Below are 23,442 nucleotides of genomic sequence, written 5' to 3'. Positions count from 1 at the left end.
CCCTTCCACCCTCTCCCAGTCGTCCTCACCTAAATCCTCATGTCCACCTGCGAAGCTGGCCCAATCTGCACCCCTCTCTTTCCCCACATTGGCTCTACCAGGCACCGGCCACACCCACGGGACGCCTTCCCAGTTACAGCTCCAAGATTTCATTCCATTCCTGCAAGTATTCTACAGCAACAAAGCAAATTATGTGGCTTTTTGGCAACCCAAGGGGTTTCTATTCCAGGTTTGCTCCTGAGTCCCCCCAGCAGGGAGCCCAATCAGCCCGGGCTGGCCTGCCCTGGCCCTGCGCTGCGCTGACATTCGACTTCCCCGAGCTGACAGGTCACCCGGTCACCACGCGGGGCAGACTGCGTGAGCAGAGCTCGGCCATGGCCAGTGCCTGCCTCACTCCCCTTCGGCCCTTTCTTAGAAGAAACGGGCAGCTGAGTAAAATTCCTTTGACAAAATGCCTAGAAGCAGCACACACGGCTCTCTGGCTTGGTGGTCCATTTTCTCCTGAAGTTTTAATCTGATTCATGTACAGAAATCGTCGTCTGAACAATCAGCTCCTTTGTGTTGCTGCAGGGAAGCCTGATTGTTTGTGACCTGTTCCTTTCATCCGGGAAGGAAATGAGCTAGATCACCCCTTCCTTCCCACTCACAAGTCCCCACGTCCCGGGCCAGGGTCTTCCTGGCCCCTCCAGAGCTATCGAGGCTGCTGGGACGAGGGTACAGCGGTCGGGAGAGGGCCAGGCCAAGGCTCCTACGAGGAGGAACCTGAGCTTTCAGATGCAGACGCAGAAGGGGATGCAGAAGCGGATGTGGAGCACCGCGGCCTCAGCGAGCCGTGCGAGTCCGGAGGAAGGAGGGAGGGAAGCCCCTGGGCGAGGTGGAAGGAAGTCTGTGGGAGAGGCGGGGGTCCGGGGCAGACTGGGCCGGCCCGCAGCAGGGAGGCCCCCACAGCTCTAGGCACAGCTGGCCTGCGGACTTCAGACGGTGCATCACAAAACTGTAAAGGTAGCCAACTCTGGTGACGCAGCTGCTAGGCACACGGCTCGTGCAAGTTCCCAGAGAGCGAGAGTTGCTACATAAAATGACAGCGAGACTCACTCCCTGGGCTGCAGCATGGTGACACGACAGCCCTCCTGTGGCGAGGCCACGGGGCCAGCATCTACCACCCCACCTTCAGCCCCGCAGACCTGAGGACAGTGAGGCCGCCAGGCTGGACGGAGGCAGGAAACGAGGAAGCAATGCATTTCCTCCAGCTGCTCGCCCTAAATTCCTGAAGGAAACAAGGAGAAAAGGGAAGCGCTGTGCAGGGAGCGGCCGGACCGCTGGTGTGGTTCCCCTCATCCCCACGCAGGACTGGAAAGGACAGGCCCCCAGGCAAGGACACGGTGAACCCCAGTGTCTACGTGGAGAAGGCACAGGCCCTCAACAAAGCAACAGGGTAAGTCAGCTGGTCACAGAAATTCACTTGCTCAGTAGTGATAGGGTCACTGTACCCTTGATCACGTTATTCATACTCAGTTTTATTTTTTTTTTCTTTTGAGATAGGGTCTTGCTGTGTAGTTCGGCCTGGTCTTGAACTCGTGGCAATCCTCCTGCCTCAGCTTCCCAAGTGCTGGGATTACAGGTGTGTGCCACCAAATGTAGCTGTAAACTTCCCAACTGTCTGTCCGTCACCCACCCCTTCAGTCTGTTCGTAAACACAACACACATGCGTGTCTCCCAGCGTTTCCGCTGTCACCCAGGACTCGCTATCCACACAAACAACACAGGAAAGGATATTTAGGGGCAATAAAAGCTCAGTGGCCGGGGCCTCTCCAAGATCCCTGGACACAGACCCTCAGTCAACTGCCAGGGAAACACAGGGGCCAGGCACGTGTACTGACACTGCTTCCACAGCCCGGATGAAAGCGACAGCAAAGCAGACTTTTAAAGGCAGGCAGGACAAAGAATTGAAAGAAGACAGAGGCAGAGAAGGGGGAGACAGGAGCGCGCGGGGTGTGGCTGGCCTGCAGAGGCGAAGGACCTGGAAGTGAGGACAGGCTCCAGGGTCCCCAGGGACCCCCGGGCACAGGAGCATGGCGGGGGGAGGCTCCCCATGGAGTCTGAGTCAAAATCTGAAAGCAGAGCTGGGCATGGTGGTGCACACCTGTCATCTCAGCACTTGGGAGGCTGAGGCAGGAGGATCACCATGAGTTCAAGGCCAGCCTTGGCTACATAGTGAGTTCAAGGCCAGCTGGAAGCACAGGGAGATGGCTGCCTGTGTCTCCTCTCCCAGCCGTGACTGTGAACTAAGCCCCCTGAAACCTGGGCTAAGTTGAAGGTTACCCCGCATTCCCTCAAGTCCAGAATGGCTCTACAGAGGAAGCTGTGAGCAGAGGCTTCGAGCGGCCCCTGGGAGGATGTAAGATGACCAAAGCATTCACACCTCAGGACCGCAATTCTACGGCCTTGGTGAGGATAGTTTCAGGGTGTTCAAGACAGGGTCCCACAGTGCAGTCCAGCCTGGCCTCGAACTCAGTCATCCTCCTGCCTCAGCCTCCCATGGGTGGGGAATACAATGTGCACCACCACGGTTGGCTGCAACTACACATTTTCAGCTGGGATCTGAGGTCCAAGCTAGAGCCAGACGGGGAGAGAGAAGGCTGTGGCAGTGGATGAGGCAGGTCCCGAAGCCTGCTGTCCCGGCCGCCGCATCGACTTACCGCGCAAGCTTGCTGAGGCCAAGGACTTGCTTGTTCGGGAGATAGCCGATGTGGACCTTTGGAGAGGAGAGAGAAGTCGTGAGCTGGAGGGAGAGAGTGCGTCTTTGCGACCTCGAAGTACAGGAATACAGGAAGGGTGCGGTACACTTTTGTACAAATCCACCATAAACTCGCAATGCATCTTCAAAGCATGACTTTGCAGGGGGAGTGATGACGAGGGTATTTTTACAAGTACATAATGACACTAAAATGTCAAACCGAAGCCCGGTGTGGTGGTGCACACCTGTAATCGCAGACTCGAGACTGAGGCAGGAAGACTGCCACGAGTTCAAGGCCAGCCTGGGCTACGCAGTGGAGTCAAAGCCAGCCTCCAAAACATCCTGTGACTACTGTAAAGTATGGCTGTGACTTTCTGTGCTGAAGTGAAGTCCTGCGTGTCCTTCCTCCCTGGAGGAGAAACAGTCTCAAGAAAGGACACGTGACCCTGTTGTGACACCAGACACAAGCAGCAGAGACTCCCGACATGGCAGGACTGCAAACATAAACGGTGCCACTCGCCCACCACAGTGGCCTCAGGACCCCGTGAGCCCGAGGCACAGGGAACGCCTCTCCCTTTGGGGCCCAGACGCCCGGCTTACAGCAGGCTCCAGCACCCTGACAGGAAAGGCAGCTTGCAGAACAGGCACCCTGAGAACAGTTCCCACAGGAAATCCCCGCGCTACAGAAGGCCGCGCCTGCCGGTGTCAGGGGCACCAGTGAACCTCTATCAGGAAACGCCAGCCACTTTTTAGCGCGGGAGTCAGTGTGAGAAAATGCTAGTTCTCTTTAAAGCCTGGTGAAGTGGTTACTGCAGGCAATCAATTCTCCAGATATAAAACTACAAAGTCCATAATCGCAGCTATACTGGGGAGGCTGAGGCAGGAGGATCTCAAGGTTGAGGACAGCCTGGATAACTTAGGAAGATCCTGTCTCAATTAACAAAGGGGCGGGGGAGGGAGAAAGGAGGAAGGAAGGAAGAAAAGTGGTAGAATGCTTGTCTAGCATATAAGAGGCCTTGGGTTTTATACACATACAATCACATCCACATTCACGTTATTACTGCTGACCTAAACAGCCAGTATTTCATGTGCACATCCATACCCGACCTGAGTGTCCTCTGTAATCTTTCATCTACTAACGCCATGCTCTGAGAGTTCCAATTCCACCTCACCACCTTCCTGGCAGGCAGGAAGAGCAAGGAAAGCAGCACCCGAACATCAAGGGTTTCAGAGAAAACCTGCAGAGTGAAAGCTTTCCCAGGGACTGGGCATCTGCACTTGAAACGGCTGTGCTTCCATGCAGAGCTACAGCGTGTTTACAGTTGGCACCCTTTTTGGTCTTTCCTAAGATCCCAATTCATTTAAAATGTCCATTTTAGAAAATGAACAAATGCCCCCTAAAGCCCACAGTTAGCAAAGACACAAACACACAGGGCACTACGGTACCAGACACCACGGGCACAGCTGAACACAGGACAACACAGAGGGGCCCAGCCAGGAGGAGAGCCCGACTTTCTCATCTACAGCAGAAACCAGCCCATGGACTCCCCCGCCAGCAGCGTTCATCTAATCTAGGATCACACGGTTTAGTCTAATCTCGTGACAGCAAACCCAGAGGTTGAGTGGAACCAAGCCAGAAGTTGTGGCAGGACCCCAACAGATGCCCAGCCAGGGCCTTTCAATGGGAGAGCTGGGGGCGGGGGGCTTTTTGAGAGTCACAGGATGTAAGAGACACAACCAGATGGGATGACAATACACATATGACTCTGAACCGGTTCTCGTTTTGGCAAACCACCATTAGAACTTCAGAGAGAGTTGGAAACATTTAAATATGGGTTCACTATCACTGCCACTCAGGAATCACTGCTGAATTTACCACTGTGTGTAAGAAAGAAAATAGTTTACAGATGGGTATTCACTGATGGTACACGTAACTATCACAGGAATGATAACGATGAAAAGGCAGGCTGGCTGCCACATACCTTACACTCTTTTAATACACTGACATATTTACTGCTAACTTAGTCGCTGGCAACTCAAATTGGGTTTTCTTTTTTTAAAAAAAAAATCATCATTATGAGAAACAGACTGGAAGAAAGTATAGGGGGAGAAAGGGTATCCTGGCAGGGATCAGGTCCACATGGTGAGCGGGGATCTGTATGTACCTCACCGCCCTGTGCTGACGCCTGTGGAAGCTGCTGGATGGGAACATGAACTTACTATCCCAGTCTTTCTACTATTGCGGATGATTGAGATTTTCCATGATAAAACTTTAAAAAAAAAGATGCCATTACACACACAATTGAATACTAATCCTAAGACAGGCAGTGCTAGAGTTGGCAAGAGTGTGAGAAGTCAGAGCTCCCACACGCTGCTGGGAGTGTAAATCAGCACAAGTACCTTGGAGAGCCCTAGGTCAGCGCCGAGAATGCCGGCCGGGGGTTTACGCCGCGGGCCGGCGTGATGCCCCCTTAGCAGAGATGCATGTATACATGCACCAAGAGAAACATCACAGCAGCACTGTTTTCAATAGCTCCCACCCACCTAAAACAGAAACGCAGATGTCCAAATGTCCACCAGGATCAGGACAAACAAACTGTGGTATACTTTTTACATGGTGCAATAATATATAATAATGAAAAACAATCACACCAATGAACTTTATAGCGCAGACAAAAGAAGTCAGACACAAAAGAAGTCCAACTGCAAATTCTTTCCACTTATCCATGGTTGAAAAACAAAACTAATGTCTAGTGTTAGAAATTGATACGCTAGTTACCTGTGGGCCAAGGGGGGGAGTAGAATAGGGACAGGAGGTCTCTTCTCAGGTGCTAACCATGTTCTGGCTTTTGGTCCGTGAGGTGGTAAGAAGTACCCTTGCTATTTCTGCATGCTTCCATGTTTGATTTCCATGAAAAAATGAAAAATACAATAAACTTGGCATGGTGGCACAGGCTTGTAATCCCACGGACTCCAGTGTCTGAGGCAGGAGGATCACAAGTTCAAGGTCAACCCAGGCAACTTAGAGAGACCATGTTAACACTCACTAAATTTAGGTGATGGGTATATAGATTTTCATAATACTGTTTCCTAAAAGACTTCTGCTTGAAAATTATTAATAAAAAGTCAAAATAAAACAAAAGCATTGCGGGAGTTGGGGAATAAGAAGACAATTCTTTGTCCTAAATCAACATGTTCTCGATTGTATGTGCTATGGCTTGTGTCCAAATAGCTCCTGTGTTGGGGACCACTACAAAGTGGCTCTGAGCAGGATTTAATGTTAACCAATGGGCTTTCCATGTTTACTTGTGAGTTGTCTGAAGCTTAGGCACCTTTCTGACAAGATAAGGCCACAGCTGAAGACGTTTGGCTCCAACCCCAATTAACTATCAGGAGACTGCAGCTGCAGGGCCCACACTTCTACAATAAATACCAACCTAAAGATGAGGTATTTCTCCTGACTGACATAATTTACTACTTGAAAAAATTCTCCCAAGGTCCTGCGAGATTCCCGCGTTTTCTTGAGTATCCTCTCCCTTTGTTTGAAAACCTAATAAATACGGGCCGCCCAGAGCAGTCTTTGGCTAACTCAGAGAATACTGAAGCTGTAAGAGAGTTAGTCCCTCCTGATGCCCTAAAATCATAATATTGTCTGCATTTTATTTAAGCCTTTGAAGTCCACTCGCTTGGGAGATTGTAGGCCTGATCATCCTGCAATAACTTAGGTTATTTAACCTGGTTTTTGATACCCCTCAAAGCCTCAGGCACTCATAGCCTCAGGCTTTATGAAGGTGGTTGGATTTAGGGTACGTAAATATGGATTAAAGGTGTGATAACCAGGTTAGTCCACTAACTGGACGAGCATGGTTCTGAATGTGGCTCAGCAGATTTAATAAAGACAGAAGACCCACCCTGATGTGAGAGGCAGGAACCAATAGGCTTGCAGCCTGGATGGAATAAAAAGGGAAAGGGACGTTCACTGCTGCTTGCTGCTTCCTGCCTGCCTTGCCATGGACTATTTCTACTCTGGCGTGCCCCTCTGCCATGCTGTCCTGACAGGGAGACAGCCCACCATGGACTGAAACTTCTACAAACTGTGGGCTACAATAAACCTCTCCTCCTTTAACTTGTAGGTGTTGGTATTTTGTCCCAGCAACAAGAAAGTAACTAGAACAGTATGATTAACTATCATAAACTAAAAAACACCAGTTGCATTGGATTCATTTTTTCTAATCTAGAAAGGATTGGATGCACGTCAAATCCACTAATACCATAACCTCTGCCCCAAGAAATTCTGCAGTCATGCCATATACACACACATCTTAGGTCAAATATTATTCAGCCAAAATAAATAGCAAAGGACTGTAGGGCCTGCAACAGCTCCTTTAAAAAAAAAAAAAAAAAAAAGTTACTTTCACTTCATTACCTTAACCTATTAACATGGTATTTAACATGGAAGGCTTGCCCTGGGGACAAGCTGCTGTTTTGCTTTTGTTTGTGTAGAATTTCAAGTTTTAGATCAGCCAGGCTGATGAAAAGCAATTATTTATGTGTAACTGTAAATATCTGGAGTACTAGGAATTGGCAGCTGGTGATTTCAAGTACAATTATCCTAACTTTAAAACTTGCACTACGCTTTTTTAAACTGGTAGGAAATGACAAGGAAAACCTCACCTTTCCAACAAATGGGACGAGGTGATGCTCACACATGGAATACATATCGATGTCCTTCACAATCACCATCTCGTCATGATCTTCGTCAAATATAGCATCGTTCAGGACATCTGAAAGCAGAGGCACGCCTTAGCATCCTTTCCAATTTTAGAGAAAAATACAACGTCCAAAACCCACTCTGATTAAATATGACAAGACAGTAAACATTAAACAGAGTATTAATCTTGCAAAAAAAGACAAGGACATACCAACTAAAACTAGTTAATTTTCCCTTTCAAATTAACAAAGTTTTTTCTTTAAATGATACAAAAAAATCCTCAATACAGTGCTACATGGGAAATGCAGTGATAAATGTATTTACAGTATGGGGGGGGGTAAAGAGGGAAAAACAGGTATGCCAAAGTAAAAGTGGCTATTTCTGGTGGGAGAAATGGGCCATTTTCACTCTCTTTAAGTTTGCTTTTTCTGCTTGGCTGGGCTCTTTTCTTTCTTGAGACAGGGTCTCATTATGCAGTCCAGGCTGGTCTTGTAGTCACTATGTGGCTCAGATTGGCCTCAAACTCGTCACAATTCTCCTGCCTCACCCTCCCCAGTTTTGGAATTACAAGGGTCCACCACCATGCCTGGCTCTCTTTATGTTTTCTTTTTTTTGTTTTTGTTTTTGTTTTTGGGGGGTTTGTTTTTGTTTTTGTTTTTTGTCTTTTTGAGACAGGGTCTCCCTGTGCAGTTCAGGCTGGCCTTGAGCTCACTTTGCAGTCCAGGCTGGTCTCAAACTTGCAAGGATCCTCCTGCCTCAGCCTCCCCAGTGCTGGAATCTTTATGTTTTCTTATACTTAATATTTGCTCTGTAATATATATGTGGAAAGCCATATATGGGAAAACAGTAACACTTAGCCCTCTGAATTCTGAAGCCAGAACCATATATCTATAAACTTAACCTCTATTAGTCAGGCATGGTGGTGTACGCCTATTATCCCAGCACTCAGAGAGCTGAGGCAGGAGGATCACTGTGACTTCGAGGCCAGCCTGGGCTACATAATGAGTTCAAAGCCAGCCTGAACTACATAATGAGACCTTGTGTCAAAAAAATAGAAAAACACCAAGCAAACAAACAACCTCTATTATCAATTCCCCAAATAATTTTGTACACTTAGAAAGTTTTTCAGTTCTTGTAGGTGGGTATCAGACTTATTCTATCTAAACGGTCACCTTCCTAAGGAAATAAACCCAGTGTTTGTATGTAGGCACCTCTCTGGGGAGGTTTTGGTGGACACCAGTGTCTTGGGTGAGCTGTGAACCCAGAGCAAGCTACAACAGATGTCTAAAATCAAAAGCCCTCACTGTGACAAACGTCATTAGCCGAGCTTCAATATCTCATCTGCAAATTAGAAGTTAATGTGATGATGCCCACGGGAGGTCTGAGCTGTCTGTTGCCCTGACTACGAGAACCACCCTGTCCTGGTCCAAGCAGGGATGAAGGACAAGAGCCCCATGCTCACCATGGTAACCCCAGTGCTACGCAATCCTCACTGTAATAACCCAGCCACAGTACCCGAACCTCACCATGGTAACCCAGCCACCATACCAAATCATCACCATGGTGACCTAGCAACAGTACCCAATCCTCACCATGGTAACCCAGCAGTGGTACTCAAACAGTGGTGTAGGTGAATGCCTGGTGACAGACAGGCTTCTTCAGTCTACTTTCAAAAGAGAAGAGAAGCTACAAGCAAAGAGAGTCATGACTTTTATAAAATAAATGTATACATAGAAAAGGCCCAGTGCTTCTGCCTGCCCAGCTTGGCAGACCAGATACCTCCAGACACCCTGCTGTTGACTGAAAGTTTGAGAGACACCCAGGATCCACAGAGGAAGTCCTGGAAAGGCAGGCTGCATGAGTCACAGCGTGTCCACCCACAGCCCTGACCTTCAGCGCCTCACTGCCCTCAAAATCGGGGCCCGCAGACTCTGAGTCACCATGGAAGCAGTCACCACCCCTGAGTCAAGCCAGTCCCAGACGTGTGTGACCACGTGGCTGAAAAGTCCCACGTGTGGCCAGGAAAGCGGGTGTGTGCAGTGTAGACCGACACAGTCCACACAGAGCTGAGCCCTGCCGGAGCCGCTAGGAAAACCCCGGGAGGGAAAAGCTCGCTGCGGCGCTTGAATTAAGTGTTCCTTCTCCGAAAGCAATTTTCTACTCGGAATATTCTGCCCCAACCTTCTGTAATATTCTTGAAGGAGTCCAAAAATAGCTCCTTAGTGTGCCCAGAAGAGTCCTAGATTTCTCCAAGATGTTAATACAATGTCACTTCCAGGGGCTGGGGATTTAGCTCAGCGGCAAAAGCGCCTTCCTGGCAAGTGCAAGGTCGTGAGTTCGGTTCCCGATACCAGAGAAAAACCAAAAAAAAAAAAAAAAAAATACAATGTCACTTCCTACCGAACATACTAAAGTCTTCGGTCATACAAGAAACAGTCCTGAACGTAAAGACAAACAGAAATTTCCTGAAGAACAAGAGTACTATCAAATGCCAGACACATTCGTTTTCTGCGGCAAAATAAGGAAAAAGTAATACCCACTCTAAGCCCTGGTGACAGCCACACGTCACACGTCATCTCTCAAGCTGGGCTTCTGTCATTTACTGGTTCTGGGATCTTGGGCAAGGCATTCTATGCCTCAACCATCTTGGCTGTGAAATGAGCAGATGAATAAAGTGCTAACCTCATGGGGACATGACGGGGATTATACCGTGTATGCTTATCACCACCTCGGTGAAATGCAGTTGTTACTCTCACAATCGAGGTGGGCGGAATTGCTAAACTATGGGTCCCATGTGAGAATGTGCTTGTGCACAGTCCAGAAAGGAAAAACAGTAACTTGCAGCCAGGCATGGCGGCAGATGCCTGTAATCCCAGCACTCGGGAGGCTGAGGCAGGAGGATTGTTTTGAGTTTGAGGCCAGCCTGGGGCTACAAAGTGAGCTCAAGGCCAGCCTGCACTACATAGTGAGACCTTATCTCAAAAAGACAAAAAGGAAAAAAAAGCCGACGACTTTCCTATGAGGATTTATAGTGGAGATGCCTGGCCGATGATACCTTAACCAAATGACCCAGGCTAATTTTGCCAGTACTGAGACGAGACACTGTATTCCTGGTATGACATGTCATCTCTGTGGTACCCATCCCAACAATACAGAACAACATTCTGGTTATCAGAAAGATGGAGGGAAGTTCTGTAAAACACCTACAAAAGAGCTCTTTCAAAAGCTCCAAGAAGGGGCTGGGATTTAGCTCAGCGGCACAGTGCCTGCCTGGCAAGCGCAAGGTCGAGAATTTGATTCCTGGTACTGGAAAAAAAAGCACCAAGAAGCCAGATGTGGTTGTGCACACCCATACTCCCTGCGCTCTGGGAGGCTGAAGCAGGAGGATCACAAGTTCAAGCATAGCTAGGGAAACTTAGTGAGAACCTGTCTCAAAAATTAAAAAGGGCTGAGATGTCACTTAGTGTGAAGGCCCTAGGCTCTATACCCGATACAACTTACAACAAAACAAAACAAAAAAGGGATCAAAACCATAAAAGATGTGGAAATGCTGAAAAACTGTCAGATTGGAGGGGATAAGATAAATAAAACTAATACAATGAAAGAGCTAAAATCTAACTGAATACTGCAGCTGATTAATTTCTGAACTACAGTGATTGTAAACATGGCCATCGGAGGTGTTTCATCAGAAGGGCCTTTGGGAAGGATACTGTATAGGACAACTGTAGTGCTTTTGCAGTTGTTCTTTAAGTCTAAAATAATTTCAAAATAAAAAACATAGGATGTGAGGGTGCTCTGGCTGTGACGTCTATTGCCCCACTGATCGGGGGAGTTGATGCGACTGCCCTGGCTGGCTGGGTGGGGTCCCTTCCATGTGCGTCCCTCAGTAACTGCACTCTTGCTCAGAGGACGACCACCGCTGAGAGGGCAGGACCGTTTCCTCGGTCAAGGGTACACAAGTAGCTGTGCTCCCCTGCTAGAACCTCCAAACAAGCTCTCAAAATGAAAAATACAAACAGAACACTGTCCATCAGGAAGAAGGTATAAATAGTGTTGTGCTACTCAGTGATTAATACAGAGTGAGTGACGTGTGAGAACATGGCTGCAGATCCCAAGGGTTATTCTCAGTGAAAGAAGCCACCAGACAACACAGAAAAGACTCCTGTCATGCGCAGAAGGACAACAAGGCAATGATACATTGCAGATACAATGGCGGTCCCGTAAAACTGCATCTTCTAGTAATGCCACAGCGGTTTTAGTTCATGTAAGTCTGATCTATAATGTAAGCATGATGAAATCGTCTAGCAACTGTACCTAAGTGTGAGAGATTCTAGGGAAGACAAAAACTATAGTGACAGCATGCAGGTGGTTTATCAGGGGCCAGAGAACTGTGAGAGAGGATTCATCTGAAAAAGAACAGCAAGAAACTTTTTTGGGTGGCGGAAAAGGGATCTATCTCCACTATCCAGGCAGCTACATGATCGCATGCATCTGCCAGATCTCATACAGTGTGCGTGGAGCTTGTGAATGCCACTGAATGCTAGCTGTACCCTAAGAAAGCTAACTTTTAAAAGTAAGTCTGTAAAACTGTAGCACCAAGTGTGATTATTTCATAAAGAAAACCAGCAGATAAAGGTATGTGTTTATCTGCAGAAAGACTGGAAGGATAAATCAAACAGCTCATAAAAATGACAGTCTATAAAGCACTAAGAGAGAAGGGCGGAAAAAAAAAAGAGAAGGGCGACAGATGGAAACAAGACATCCATGAACATATTATTTGACTTTGAACATGTAAGTGTTTACATACTCAAAATTAAAATTAAACCAAAAAGAACTAGTAACTGTCACACGGCCTAATGCCCTGTATGGTCACAGAATACTAATATGCTGCCTATAGCTCATTTCATTAAAACGAACACGGACTCTAAGTTTGACCTAGCTGAATCATTTTTCTTCAGTAATGAAGTTTCCTAGCCATATTTACTTATGTTTTGCTCTAACGTATCTCAAAGCAACCATCTGTGGATAATAAGAACAAAACACTATCACGGATTGTTTTAATTTCCTGCCTGTTATCAGCAGCAAGAAGGTAACCCTGGAAACGAGGATGGATGGTGTTCTGTTTCCTACCGTGGTCCCGGTCACAAGGCAGCCTCCAAGGGCTCCAGGTTCATCTGCAGCGCCAACACAGGGCCCCTTGCTTGTACCATTAGTGACAGAGTGACGACAGCAAAAGTCACAGCTAGGGAGGTGCAGGAGAGGCCACCATCCAGCCCCACTTAGCATCCTTCAAGGCAGGGGCTCTCAGGCTCACTAGTGCCTGGGTTAAAATGCAGGTTCCCAGGCCCCGGCCATGGAGCTTCCAGTTCAGCAGGGCTGGGTGGGCCTGAGACTCTGCACTGCCAACAAACCCTACTCTGAGAGCCTTGGCTGGAAGCACTCTAGGTTTGAGGCTGCACAGGTACAGATGCACGTTCAAGGGCAGACACAGAGATATGGGGCTCAGGGGTGGGAGGTATGAGAGAACTCCTGGGAAAATCTTCCCAAGAGGAAATTTCTATCCAATGAATATTTTGAGGGATTTTTTCTTTTGTTTTTATTTTTACTAATGGTACAAAAATTAATGTTATGTAGGGCATGATAGCATATGTGTATAATCCCAGCATTCAGAAAGCTGAGGCAGGATGATTGCCTCTATCTGAGGCCAGCCTGGACTACACAGTGAGTTCAAGATCAGCCTTCTTAGACTGCTTTGAGGAGCCCAGAACTTGACGCCTGATGCATTCAGAAGATGATGGATGACTTAGGGTATAGACTGTGTGTCCACCCTAAGGGACAAGAAAGAGACAGCAGAGTCTGCCATTGCGTGAGACACAAAGGGAGGTACGTGCTTCTCAGTACCATGGTACTACATCACCCAACTCTACTGAGTCATAAGCTGCCAAGGTTAAGTGTTGCATCTTATGGTGGTGGAGTTCCCACAGTGCCCTGTAACACCATGCACAGAGCTGTAGTTAAACACTGACCTTCTGTGTGTACCCAATTAATACATCCATCTCTATCTACCCTGTGATTCACTTCCTTAAAATAGACCGTATAATGAAAGGACTAGCTTAGCATGGTTAGGTAGGACTGTAATCCCAGTGAGTCAGCAGGCTGAGGCAGGAATATTGCAAATTCAAGGCTAGTTTAGTGAAAACTAAGTGACATCCCGTCTCAAAAAAAAAAAAAAAAAGTATTGGGACATAGCTCAGTGGTAGCATGCTTGCCTTGAATGCACAAGACACTGGGTTCAATCCCTAGCACCAAAAAAATAATAAATAATAAATAAATAAGCGGTAAAGAAAGAGACTCCAACAGAACCTACATATTCTCACTGCGGCCTACTGGTGGTAGTAGACATTGCAAGAAATGTAAATGGGAAGAATGATGACTGATTGGGTTGAGTCATACAGAAATAACGACCAGGCAGTGAAAGTGAACGAATCTGAGCTGCATTTATAAATCCCTGAACCCATGCTGAACCGGAAAAGCAGGGCACAGGCAGATGTGTGGAACAGTATTCAGGTCACTAGATGAGGCACAGACAGTGCCCAGGACAGTGTGTGAATACACACACAGAAAACGGAAGTAGAAACACAGACCGGAAGTAGAAACAGACCGGAAGTGAACCCATCAAGAAAGCACACGTGGCATGAGGACTTTGTGGATGCAGCCTCTCCACTCCACCAGAGGGAGCTGGCCTGTGACACTGGGCCCCACGCTGCCTGGACGGTAGCAACTAGGGCGACACACACGCACTTCCAAGTGCTTGGTGGGAAAGCGCACGGTCCTGCACAGAAAGGAAAAGTCTGGATGCGGCAATTTTCATTCCTATCCCCTTTGGCAGAGATAAATTCGGGTTTCTCTAGTGCAATCACAAGACAGCTGAAGCTCTTGAACTGCACGCTTTGGGCTGCCCTGAGGTCCTCTGCCTTGCACTTGTGTTCTGCCAGCTCTCCCATCCCCGGGTCACCCGCCCTGCATCTGCTGGCGTGAGATCACGGTTTATGTTCGTCTCAGCCTCATGTACCCAACCTGATTATACCTTGCTCTACAACCACTCCGCCCCTTGTGGTTTTATAAGACCTAGAGATCCTGAAAGGAGAAGGTAAAAGCCCACACCGTCTCTCCACGGTTACTTAACCGCCTCACTGGGAGCCAGACCTAAGCTACTCAAGATGCAGATATGGAGGTGCAACGAGCGAAGGAGGAGGCCAGGGCTGGGATCTGCCACAGGATCTGTGCAGAGGATAGGTCCTGGGCTGCAGTGGCCTCAAAGGACAGAGGACAGGCTTGGAGGAGCCCAGCTGGACCCTGTGTCCCTGGCCTACACAGTTCTGGGGCGCCAGAAGTCAGTGCCAACCACAACAGCTGCTCTGAGGCCAGCTTGTGGGGCACTCGGGCCCTGGGGTTTCTGTACCAAAGGAAGGGAAAGAACCTGAGTTAAACAATTCTGATTCACTCATGAGGAAAACCGACAGTTATCTACCAATCACAATCCTGCTCTGGCCTCAGTTTATTACTCTGAATATTTCAGGGAGATCAAAATTAAACCCTTGGAGACTAAGAGAACAAAAAAATATAGTCAAGGAGTCATTAAAACACACACACATGAGCCAGGCATGGTGGTGCACACCTGTAATCCCAACACTCAGGAGGCTGAGGCAGGAGGATCCTTGCAAGTTCAAGGCCAGCCTGGGCTACAAAGTGAGCTCAAGGCTAGCCTAAGTGAGACCCTGGCTCAAAACGACAAAAAAAAAAACAAAAAAAAAACAAAAAAAAACCTCGAAGTCAAAACACACACACACACTTGTCACATAATTTGTTTGCTATTTAGTTTTGCTTTATTTTGCTTTGTTTTAGACAGGGTCTCACTATGTAACCCAAGACAGCCTCAACAGTCTTGCCTCAGCCTCCTGAGGGCCAGGATTATAAGTACTATATGTGCTACCACAATCATGCTCCAAATTTAGCTTTTAATTGTATAATTCTGTCTATCTTTCATAATCCAGCTGTTAAACTAAAACAAGCATTTACAAAAAAAACAAGGTTTGGTTCATAGCAGTTGAAAAGAAAGCACACACTGATGAGATAAACAGTCCATTTGCTTCAAAAAGCCCCCAAGGGCTCATCCCCCATCATCCCACATTCACTTCCGCCATGAGATTTCCTACAATGTTATGAAACCCTCTGCAACCCCATCCAAGAAAGTACCAGGGGAGTGTGCAAGCCACTACCACTAGTGACAAATGTTAAAGGATAAGAACAGCGGTTCCCAAATAATGGCAAACACTAGCGAGCTTCAGAGAATACAACCACCCAAGCCACCTTGAGAAAACATGAGCCAGGGGCCCCAGGACTGTGTCCGTCGGAGAACCCAAAAGAGAGGCTGCGGGTGGAGCTCAGTGTGAGGCACTGGGCCAGCACTTCAAGGCTCTGGCTTCCAACCCCACCAATGGATCAATCAAGAGACTCAGATCATCGGGAGGCAAGGAAAGAAGATCATACGTTACAACACCACACCCCTCATCACCTGGATGGAGCAGCCAGCTGGATCCAACAGCCAACTCACTCAACATCACTTGCAGGGGTCATGCAGCCAGGTCTCCATTGCTCCTGGGCTAGACACAAACCGTCCAACCACGATCTGAGGAAAGGAGCCCCAGCTATCAAAATATTTGGAGAATAACTAGTTAACACCAAAAGCAATGGTTCACATAAAGGACAGCTTGAGGGCTGAGAGGAAGGAAAAATGGTTGGATTAAAGATTAAGATTTGGCAAATTCAAAGACCCAGTCCAAAAACAGGCAGCTGAGAGGAACACACACTTCTCAGAGGAAGAAATACAAACGGCAAATAAATACATGAGAAAACATGCAGCATCACTGGTCATTCGAGAGATGCAAATTAAAACAACACTGAGATTCCATCTCACCCCAGAGAGAATGGCTATCATCAAGAAATCAACCAATAACAAATGTTGGCAGGGCTGCGGGGGAAAAAGAAACCTTTCCCCACTGCTGGTGGGAGTGTAGACTGGTACAACCACTGTGGAAATCAGTGTGGTGATTCCTCAAAAAACTCCCCTTCTGTTCATCTTCTCAGAAGAATTAAAAACATTGTACCACAGTGATATATGTGCACCTATGTTTATAGCAGCACAATTTGTCATAGCTAAATCTTGGAAACAACCCAAATTCCCATCAATCAAGGAATGGATAAAAAAGATGTGGTCTTTTTATGCAATGGAGTACTACTCAGCCATAAAGAAGGATGAACTGGAGACCTTTATAAGTAAAGGGATGCAACTGGAGACCACACTCATAAGTGAAATAAACCAGACACACATGTGCAAACATTGTATTGTCCCTCTATGTGAGAAGCTGAAGAGTAAATAAGATCCAAAATATACAATAGATAGTGTAAAATAAGAAGAAATTTCAAAAGGAAAGAGAAACTAGGATAGGGGAATGAAGAAAAGAAATAAGGAAAAAGCAAAAATTAAAATATATACACACAAAGTTAAGATACTTATACTACTAGTTTCTCTTAGTTCATTGAAAAGAAAGGTTTGTGCTAATATTGTTTGGCCAATTAAATGCCTATATCTTGTACTCTGAGTAACTAATTTAAAGATAACAATACGCAATGTATTAACTATTGTTACCCTCCTGTTATCTTGTTTTGAAATTTTGTCTTTTTCTCTCTCTCTTTAAAATAAAATTAAAAAAAAAAAAAGATTTGGGGAGGCTACTGGGCTTAGTCACACACACCACCTATAGTCCCAGCTACTTAGAAGGTTGAGGCAGAAGGATCAAAAACAAGTAAGATTTCAGGAAGCTAAGGCAGGAGGACTGCTTGAGCATGGGAGTACAGTGCCCATGTGGGCATCACAGTGAGGCCCCACAGCTTCATAATAAATGAGGTTAGCCAGAAGTGGTGGTGCACGCCTGTAATCCCAGCACTCAGGAGGCTGAGGCAGGAGGATCGTTGTGAGTTCAAGACCAGCCTGGGCTACAAAGTAAGCTCAAGCCCAGCCTGAACTGCATAGCGAGACCCTGCCTCAAAAAGACAAAGTAGTAGTAGTAATAATAATAATAATTATAATAATAAATGAGGTTAAGATTCAACGCAGGACCTAAGGTTAGGTCAATTCCCTTCTATTTTAGAGCACTTTCCAAGGTAAGTTTTACACATAACTCATGACCTCTTTCAAGGCTTGTCACACTCTGCATTAGTCAAAAGCCGTGTATTTATCAGGCCCACTGCACAGTTGAAAAAACTGACCCTGTAATTTGAAAACATTGAGTACCTCAAGAAAAGCTCACCAGTTAACCAGCAAAGGCTGGATTCTGACCTCTGTCTTCTGACTCTGGGCCAGAGTTTTGGCCCTGAGCCACTGCAGTCTGAACCCAGCTGCCCAGAAGTACCGACAAAGAGGGGACCCAGAGACAAGCCCAGCCTCCCGAGTCAGGCGGTGCTGCCATTCGAAGTCTGCCATCAGGTGACAAAGCCAAGGGCCGGCGAGAGCAAAGGAAACAAAGACGGTAAACCCAACTTTTACAAAGAAAAGCAAGCCAAGTGTGGAGACGCATGCCTGTAATGCCAGCATCCAGGAGGCTGAGGCAGGAGGATTGCCACGAGTTCAAGGCCAGCCAGGGCTGTTACATAGCAAGACCCTGTCTCAAGAAAAAAGAATGATCAAATGAAAGAAAGGAAGAAAGAAGAAAGGAAAAAATAGTTATGAGTGTTGAAGGAGAGGATAAGATCCAGCTCCCTGTCGCCCAGGAGAGCAGATCAGAGCGAGACCCTGTCCCCAAAGACCAGCAGGGCCCAGGTGTGTACCAGTTGCAAAGTACAGTTCTACCAACTCTTTACTTAGTCTCCGTGCAGGAAATGCAGTAATTTAATACTACTTTGACCTTTGCTTTTTCAAATCAAACTGGAACAGTTTCAGGGAAAAGCAGAATCCTATTAAATCTTCAAACTAATAAAAAAAGGCTTTAAAAAATATGAACTTCTGTAAAAGTGTGTCCTAGAAAACCCCTAGAGAAGCACCTCAGGGCTGGGCAGAGTTCCATGGTGCTGGCTTCAACGCCCAGTGGAAAAAATCAGAATCAATCCATCAGTAAGCACCAACCCTGGGTCTGTCTATACCAAAAGCCGGACAATCTGTGCGTCCCAGTCACGAGGCCATGTGAGGCACACGGTACTCCTGCCTGACATAAGTCTATAGCCCTAAATTCCACTTTCTAAGAACATAAAAAAGGAAAACAATTAGACAAACTGGGTGCGATGGCACACAGCTGTAATCACAGCACTCCTGGTAGCTGAGGCAGGAGAACCCCAAGTTTGAATCTAACCTGGGCAATTTAGTAGTTTCCCTATCCTAAAATTGAAAAACTTTTGCCAGGTGTGGTAGCGCACACCTTTAATCCCAGCACTCAGGAGGCTGAGGCAGAAGGATTGCTGTGAGTCTGAGGTCAGCCTGGGCTACAAAGTGAGTTCAATGCCAGCCTCAACTGCATAGTGAAACCCTGTCTCAAAAAGACAATAAAATAAAATAATTTAAAAGGGTTGGGGCTGTAGTTCAGTGTGAAGGCTCTGGGTTCAATCCCAGGTACAAAAAAAGAAGACAGTGGAATATGTTTCAGGATAATCAACATCACTGTTGTAGCATAAAAAGTAATCAAAGGTGCCGGGCATAGTGGTGCATGCGTATAACCCCAGTACTCTAGGAGGCTGAGGCAGGAGGATCCCTGCAAGTTCAAGGCCAGCCTAGGGTATGTAATGAGCTCAAGGCCAGACTGAACCACATAGTGAGACTGAACCTGTCTTAAAAAACCAAAATAATAATAATAATAAAATGAAAATTGTATGAACCTCAAATGGGTCTTGGTTTTTAAAAAAAATCACCAGTAATAGATATTTGAGACAACTGAGAAATATGACTATAGACTAGGAAACCAAATGAAATTAAAGAATAGTTAATTTTTGTCAGGATGGAGTAAGTGGTTGAGAAGGGAAATTCTCAGGGTGACATTTTACCTCTAAATATAGGCTTCTGATTTCTTATCAGTAAAATAACAGATAAATATGAGTACAGCAGAATGCTAATCTTGAACAGAGGTGGTATGTAGATGTCCATTAGATAATTTGTTTATTTTTGTTTTGGAAATTTTACATAAGGAAAAATAAGAATAAAACATTCAAAAGCATGGTGCTAAATCTTAGTTTTCTGGGCACCACAGTTCTCCCAAATAATTTAAGAACCGATTTTTCCTGGAGCCCTGAGAGGAGACTGAAATCCCTGGAGCTAACAAAACCAGCCGCTGGCTCTTCCCTGGTAGAAGTGACCCTGACATCCTCAGAGAGGACCAGCATGTCCTTAAATAAAGGCTGTGTCAGCCACGGGGCTCCGGGTCACAACTGCACAGACCCTGAAGAGCACACAGATGAGGAGCCCTTTGAAAGCATCTGCGTCACAAGGAGACTTGTTACCATAGCAACTGTATGCATGTTTGCGCGTGAATGTTTCCAGGAAAACAGCCCCCCCCCAGCACTGCGCAGATCTGAAGGTGCATACAGGTCCCCACCAGCTGTGGGAAGTCAGAATGAGCAAGTGGGTGATGCAGAGACATCCTCGTGCCGCCCCAGAAACACGGGGACAAGAATGAGCTGTCCAGGGCCACGGGCGGGTTGGCAGGGATGCTGAGGCGAAGCCGGACTAGCTGTGCCTCCAGCGCAGCAGGGGGAATCTTCAGTGACACACTAGTTTCAGAAACACCCCAAAATGTAAGGAATAGATCGGCAAACAGAATTTCCAACAATTAAACTGAAAGCCGAATGACTTCCGTGTTTCTCTTCAAATGGTTTCATTGAAAAGGGTCCCGCTCCTCAAAAAGGGCAGCTTCCTGGGAGGGAGGAGGGATGGAAGAGCAGAGAGACATTCCCAACAGGACAGAAAACCTGCCGCTGGGTCAGCACAGCCCCAGGGAGGCAAATCCTGAGGGTCCTGAGGGCGGGTGCGCTTGGCAGCAGAGGGGCAGACGGCTCCTGGTGCCCTTTCTGTGCCACTGCTCCATGCTGCCCATGTGGTCCCACGGCACTTACGTCAGGAAGGGGACAGACAAGGCCCCCCCCAAGTCAACACCTGCTTCCGGCCTCAACCCCAGCAGGGAGAGCCATCCCATGTTGCCAAGGAACGCCCAGCCCAGCCCATCAACTTTATAGGTGCAATGTGTTCCCGTCCTGCTTTAGAGAGAGATTGCATGTGTGGGATGTTTTCCAATGGTTTCTGTTGAGCTGGGCTCTACCTGGCTTCTACCAGGAACAAGTAAAAACAAATACGTGTTACACAGAACACATCATATTTCACAACAGCATGTGTTCTTGGGAAAGAACTATTCGGACCAACCAGACCTCAAAGGAACGGAACCCTGAATCAGCAACAGGCAATTTCCTCACCTAAACCTGGGTGCGTATCCACAGAATCCTAGATAAGCGAAGGTCACTGGTAAGCGGAGCTGGCCAGGGGGCCTCCCAGAGTTAGCAACCAAACACAGAAAGAAAAAAACAATACAGAGGAGAACGGACAAGAAGGGCCAAATACTGCAAAAGACCAAGCTGCAGGCCCCGGCCCCAGCGTGGGACTGAGACACAGAGGATTTTTAGAATTACCTATGCACTGAACTAAAATATTAAACTTCCGTATTTGAGGAAATGGTGTTAGGAGATAAGAAAACGTGTAATGTAGCCAAACGTGAAATGCAGCAAAATCTTACAGCCGCGGTGAGAGAGACAACGGAGGATCGGTCAGTGCTTGGACAAGGAGGAAGGCTGTTTCATTTTAGAAAAATCACCTCAGCATCAACAAGCTGGAGCAGAACCATGCTGGGAGCAAGGATCGCCAGAGCCAGAGGCTGGAGACGGGCAGGTGAGCCCAGGCCCGGGCTGCGGGAGCACAGTTAACAAGGGGTTGCCGAGAAGGAAGACACGCAGGTAAAACCGATGACCACACTATAAAGATCAGACCAAGCGGGAACGCGTTCAGGCCACATTCATCGGCAGGGTTGACGACGGGCAGCATGAACTCGTTAGACATCGGAGAAAGGAGCGAGACCTAGGAAGGGGTCAGACATGACTTATCTGGCATGCACAAGGCCCTGGATTCAATCTCCAGCACCACAAACAAACTCAATTGCTTTCAAAACGTTTCACTGTATAGTACAGACAGCTGTGTTACTGTACTCTTTTTACTCCAAAACACTTAGACCATACTCTTCTCTAAACCAGCATGGACTACTTTTGTTAAAAACAAACAGCAGAGCATGGTGGCACATGCCTGTAATCTCAACATTTGGGAGGCTGAGGCAGGAGGATTGCTGAGAGTTGAAGGCCAGCCTAGGTTACATAGTGAGCTCAAGGCCAGCCTGAATTGCATAGCAAGGCCTTGCCTTAAAAAAAAAAAAAAAATCAAAACATACAAACAAACAAGGAATGCAACAAATTTCCTGGTCACAGGTTTTCTGAGGGCCAGACCAGACCAACCATCCTTCTGCCCCTTGGACAGCTGGCACAGACAGTGTTTGATAAACACACACATTAGCCCTACAGATTTCATTTCTTGGCATAAAGAAACAAGGCACAAATATACTGAAGAACATATAAAATCCTACTGAATGAATTACTGGTTCAAATAAGTTCCTTCAATAAGGTTGAACTTGGAAGACATTACACTAAGTGAAATACGCAGTCTATGCCAAGCATTTTTCTTAGCACTTTGTGGAGATGAACCCATTTCATCCTCACCATGGCCCCATGGAGTGGGTGGGTATTAGCAGCCCCAGTGTGTGTGTGCATATGGGGGGGTTGAATGAGGCACAGCTGGTTGGCACAGAACTGAAGCCACTAACCTGGCCCAAGGCTACCATGTCTTAGGACCTCAGCCCTTCCCTTTATTCCTTTTGAAACTGTTCCCTGTCACCTCTGCACCCTTGCAGGTTCCGGTCAAATAAATTATTGTTTTCCATACTTTGCTTTCAGTCTATGAATTCCTTTTTTAATTATATGTGTTTCTTGTAGGCAGCATATTGTTGGACCTTGCTTCTTGATCCATTCTGCCAGTCAGTTTCTTTTGACTGGTGCATTGAGACCATTAACATTGATGGTTATAACTGATATATATTGATTTATCCTTGTCATGTTAATTTCCTGTCACTGGCTCCTCCTTTTTTCCCTGTTTAATTGCTTGCCCTGCCTGGTAGATTCATTCTGTTGGGGGTTCATGGAGTTATCCTTGTTATCTCTTCACAGAATATCCTTCAGAACATTTTGAAGTGCTGGTTTGGTGGTCATGAATTTCCCCAGGTGTTCTCTGTCATGGAAGTATCTTACTTGTCCATCAATTTTGAAAGTTAGTTTTGTGGGGTACATCAATCTGGGTTGGAAGTTGTTTTCTGTAAGGGGCTTGAAATACTTCATTCCAAGGTCTCCTTGACTTAAGGGTTTGTTTTGAGAAGTTTGCTGTTATTCTGATGGGCTTTCCTTTACAGGTGACTTGTTTCTTGTCTCTAGAAGCTTTTAATATTCTGTCCTCGTGTTGAATTTCTGCAATCTTGATGATTGTATGCCTTGGGAAAGATTTTTTATCATGAGTAATTAGAGTTCTATATGCTTCACTTATCTGTATGTCAAATCCTTTTTCCATGCTTAGTCAGTTTGCTGCCATTACTTCTGCAAACAGGTTTTTTATGTCATTTGTGTTGTCTCCTGCTTTTTCATTGATTCCAATTCATCTTATATTATTCTTCTTTGCATCATGTAGCAGCTGTTGGATTGATTTCTCACAGCCCCTTGCTATTTTTAAGCAATCTTTCTTTTCATGATTGCTAACCACAGTCCTGTCTTCTATATCTGAAATTCTGTCCTCACACTGGCTCATTCTGCTGCA

At 46.6% G+C, this 23,442-nt stretch overlaps 1 protein-coding gene across 1 annotated transcript in view; it reads right to left on the bottom strand.

Annotated features, from left to right (window-relative positions):
* Window positions 1-23,442, bottom strand: part of Gch1 (GTP cyclohydrolase 1) — a 46,212-nt gene that overhangs the window by 9,440 nt on the left and 13,330 nt on the right. Inside the window, exons 2-3 of the mRNA XM_005376759.2 lie at window positions 7,412-7,521; window positions 2,700-2,755 (exon numbers count right to left, since the gene is read on the bottom strand). Of these exons, the coding sequence (XP_005376816.1) occupies window positions 2,700-2,755; window positions 7,412-7,521 (166 nt within the window). The remainder of the gene's footprint in view (window positions 1-2,699; window positions 2,756-7,411; window positions 7,522-23,442) is intronic.

Source organism: Chinchilla lanigera, unplaced genomic scaffold, assembly GCF_000276665.1.
Source record: "Chinchilla lanigera isolate Chin_1 unplaced genomic scaffold, ChiLan1.0 scaffold00008, whole genome shotgun sequence".
Taxonomy (NCBI): Eukaryota; Metazoa; Chordata; class Mammalia; order Rodentia; family Chinchillidae; genus Chinchilla; species Chinchilla lanigera.
This window is presented reverse-complemented; position numbering and strand designations above follow the sequence as displayed.